At 40.0% G+C, this 3,653-nt stretch overlaps 1 protein-coding gene across 1 annotated transcript; it reads right to left on the minus strand.

The window, feature by feature from the left end:
* Positions 1–1,778: 1,778 nt before the first annotated feature.
* On the minus strand, positions 1,779–2,812 carry LOC149245129 (protein EMSY-LIKE 4-like). The gene is made up of 2 exons (XM_089437073.1): positions 2,486–2,812; positions 1,779–2,288 (listed from the first exon to the last, which is right to left on the minus strand). The coding sequence occupies exons 1-2, from the start codon at positions 2,810–2,812 to the stop codon at positions 1,779–1,781; spliced, it is 837 nt and encodes a 278-aa protein (XP_089293199.1).
* Between the last annotated feature and the right edge of the window lie 841 nt (positions 2,813–3,653).

Below are 3,653 nucleotides of genomic sequence, written 5' to 3' on the forward strand. Positions count from 1 at the left end.
TTGTATTACTGAAAATGAGTTTGTACACAAGCCAAAATAACACTCTGTTTTCTCAAATATCCAACCCTCATTACATAAAAGTTTCAACTATATATAGAAACATAACTTTAACTACTTTGAGCTTCCTCCTCCAGCATGAGGGGAGCTCGATGACTGCCACTAATTACCCCTATCCACTATTGAACTAACTCATTAAATACAATAAGTGCTAAACTGGAATTTTAAAGAGTCATAATTTAACTATAACTCTAATTCTATCCTCCTCGTAGAATGATTCTTTCTTGTTCTTTGACACCTGTCTCCTTTTAGTTTGGCCGAGATGGCTGAGAAAAGGATTCAATGTCCCATACTAGCTTTGGATGCTGAATGCTTTGATGGTTCAGTGATGTTAGGAGAAAACCCCTGTTTTTCCGGCTCCAGTCTTCCACCACTTATTCGAAAATGTAGCAGCATGTCTCCAGCTCTTTAATATCCCAAAAATGTAGAGCACCACCATGTTTCCAGATGTGTTGGAGGCTTCGTTGATGGACAGGTGTGCAAGCCAAGTCTCCTCGTATGCAACTCCTTCCAAACCCTAATGACCGGTAATAAAGTGCCTTTATAATCAAAACTTTAACTTGAGCCAAAACATTTCACTTTTACAAAGGTACACCTGTCATCATTTGAATGGCTATGCTATCTTCATTTGGTCTCTTAAATGTCCCTCAGATGTTTCCTTTGAAAATTTCTGATCATCCTATCAAACTGTTTGTCTGCGTTAAAAAACAACACCTACAGCAGTTTCGCAGCGCGCTACGAAACTGCTGTTTAATTTAAAAAACACAGTCTTCCTTTCATAGCTAAATGATTGCCAGTGTGTAGCTTCAGCGTCAGCAAGGTCCGAACACTGACCATCCTTCTCATGTAACTGTCCTGTTGTTTCAATCCTGCTTCCTTATGTGCTGAATTGAAATCTGAATCAAACTCATGTTTGGCTCTGCCATCCGAATCTGTTTCCATTTCTGATTCCATGGTAGTAAGAGCATCCATATAATTGTGTACCTCACTAGCTACATCATCATTCTCATCCTTAAATGCATGGACTTTTGGTCTACTTTCACCATTGACTGACAAGTCCTTTTGTTCCACTTGAATAAAATTCTCAGAAATTCTCTCTGCATCCTTATCTGCAGTGACCCTCGGTGAATGAGTTTCTCGAGTAGAGGCTGTGGTAAGATTATCCATCAACTTAACTCCCTTGACATTTCTTTTCCAAAGATGAGTGAAAATAATCCAATGACCACATAACACATATGATCCCGAAACAAGACTTATAAACAACATTATGTGAATTAAGAAATCACGGATCTGTTGACAGCAACATAGTCCATTGACGTTCTATACATAGCTAAGATCTAAAATAAAGCATCTTTCATTGACATTTCAGACCACATCGAGCAAAAGAGATTCATCTTCAAAATAATAAAATAACCTAAACAACCTGTGATCAGAATATCTTTCGGAAGGACAAAGATCCACCCAAATGCTTTTCATACAGCTTCAGCATATGCAATGTGTTTATTCTGGAGAGCGTGCCCAAAGATACCGGAACATTTGAAACCTTGAGATGGAAATTCTGCATCTGACGACCCTCTCATTAAAAAATCACTGTGCCCTTTCCCACAGGAATGCTTGGCAGGCATATTGAGCAGAACATCATCCTCTTCCATCCTCATATTGAACATAGGAGCTTCCCAACAAATAGTTTTATCAAGCACTAACATAGAGTTCCTTGAAGCTCAAACATCTACCAATATTCTATTCTCATATGATGAAGACCACAATCTTTCTTGGTTGATGTATATATGGGAAGAATGAGGATGAAGCATCCGACCATCTTCTTCATCGGATGCATCACCAAGTCGTGCAATTGCCTCAAAAAGAGATTGCTCGTGCTCTTTTAGTGCCGCCTTAGCATTCTCTACATTGGTAGGATCAAGATGATCACCTCTAAAGACCCTTTCCACCTCCTTGATAAGCTTGTCAGTCTCCCGTAACTCAATACTAACAGGTTCCTTGTTGCGTGTACCATTTTGAGAAGATCCATAGCCCTTTGAACTCTGGCCCTTTGGAAGTGCTCTCCCTCTATTAGATGGTAAAACTGGACCAATAGGATCAGCTAACCTTTTTTCACCTCGCCTGGCTTCTCCTTGACCAATCTCTAAAGTCCTGTAATCCTCACATCGAATATCTCCTGAAGATATCACTTTGGATTTCTTTTCCCGAGCTCCACTGGGCACTTTTTTTTCCTGCTGTTTCCAACAGTGTATGTACAGTGCGTGGTAGAACATGTGGAGGTAAAGAGGTTGTCACAGGTGTAGTTTTTTGCCTTTTACAAGTTGCTAAAACTGTAGGAACACGTTTCTGGAAAGAACATGCAGCGTTTTTTTGTAAAATTATGTAGAGTAAAATTGCCTTTTCGGTATTCCCTTATATGTCTCAGTACTTCATCTGCATTAACTTTCCCAAGAAGTTCCCTGTGGTCCATATCTAAAACTCTAAGTTCTTTCCTCAAATCAGAAATCAGTCCCTCTTTATCCCAAGAAAACGTATCAGATTGTCCAATGAAAGCTCGCAGAACAGCACTGTATGCTTCTTGTTCCAACTGGTGAATCTGAGACTCCATGTCAAACTCAACTCTCTCATACAAAAGTGATCCAACAGAAACTCTCCCATTTTGAACCACTCGACCCCCTCCTCTTGCTTCTCGATTCTCATGAGGTGGGGGAATATCATCATCTGTTCCACTGCTATCGGAAGGGCCGTGGTCCATCGCTAGCGGGCTTAGTTAATTAACAAACTTCGCTTACTTTATTCACTCGGAGGCATTTGAAGTGTGAAATCAACGATAATACAACATATGAGAAGCTTCGTTTCATTGCCCCCTGTATTCTGGAATATGCACTTTACAACTATCATACGATTTGTTGTTAGGGTCCCTGTCTTATCATTACAACTACATGTTGCTAATCCCATTGTCTCACATGCTGAAAAATGCCGCACAAGTGCTTTATCATTCATCATCTTCTTCATAGCAAAAGCAAGGCTTAATGTCACCGCCAATGGCAAACCCTCTTCTCCTTATCTAAATCTCTGAACTGCAATGATTGCCGGTAATCACTGACTGCAGTCACAAACACAACTATAAAAACGCTGATAAGAATACTCCAATGAAGATCAAGTTGTTGAATGTGCCACGCAATACATTTATCTTTTCTATATCTCTAGAGCTTATTTCGTTGAACACCTGGCAGAAGACAAATGTATTAAAGATCAGTGTGTTTAAAATTTATTCTGCATCAGAACCATGTAACTCAAGAAGCCGTATTCCTTCCATCCCCAGAAACTGAAGAAGGCGGTCAACAATTGCTGTAGGAGAGGGCCAACAACGCAGAAATGGGGAATGTCTTTGTCACTGTTTCATTTTGAGGATCTAATAACCGCACCAGACAAGATACATGGTCATCAATTTAATGAATTCTTTTCTGTTTGTATCGACAACAAATAGACTAGAGAGTGCCCTTACAGCAAGTGGTTGAGAGAAGCTAGGCTTGCCATCCAACATCTGTGCAAGCAGACCAATGTACCCTGCCTCCCCTAATGCTCTCTTTATT

Source organism: Pinus tabuliformis, chromosome 7, assembly GCF_031772625.1.
Source record: "Pinus tabuliformis cultivar Carrire ecotype Pingquan chromosome 7, CPIR1, whole genome shotgun sequence".
NCBI lineage: Eukaryota > Viridiplantae > Streptophyta > Pinopsida > Pinales > Pinaceae > Pinus > Pinus tabuliformis.

Excerpts from the sequence above, each read along its gene's own strand:
- LOC149245129 (XM_089437073.1), bottom strand. The coding sequence starts at position 2,812 with ATGGACCACGGCCCTTCCGATAGCAGTGGAACAGATGATGATATTCCC. Across the intron at positions 2,289-2,485 it reads GGAAAGTTAATGCAGATGAA|GAAAAAAAAGTGCCCAGTGG; the intron begins GTACTGAGACAT and ends TGGAAACAGCAG.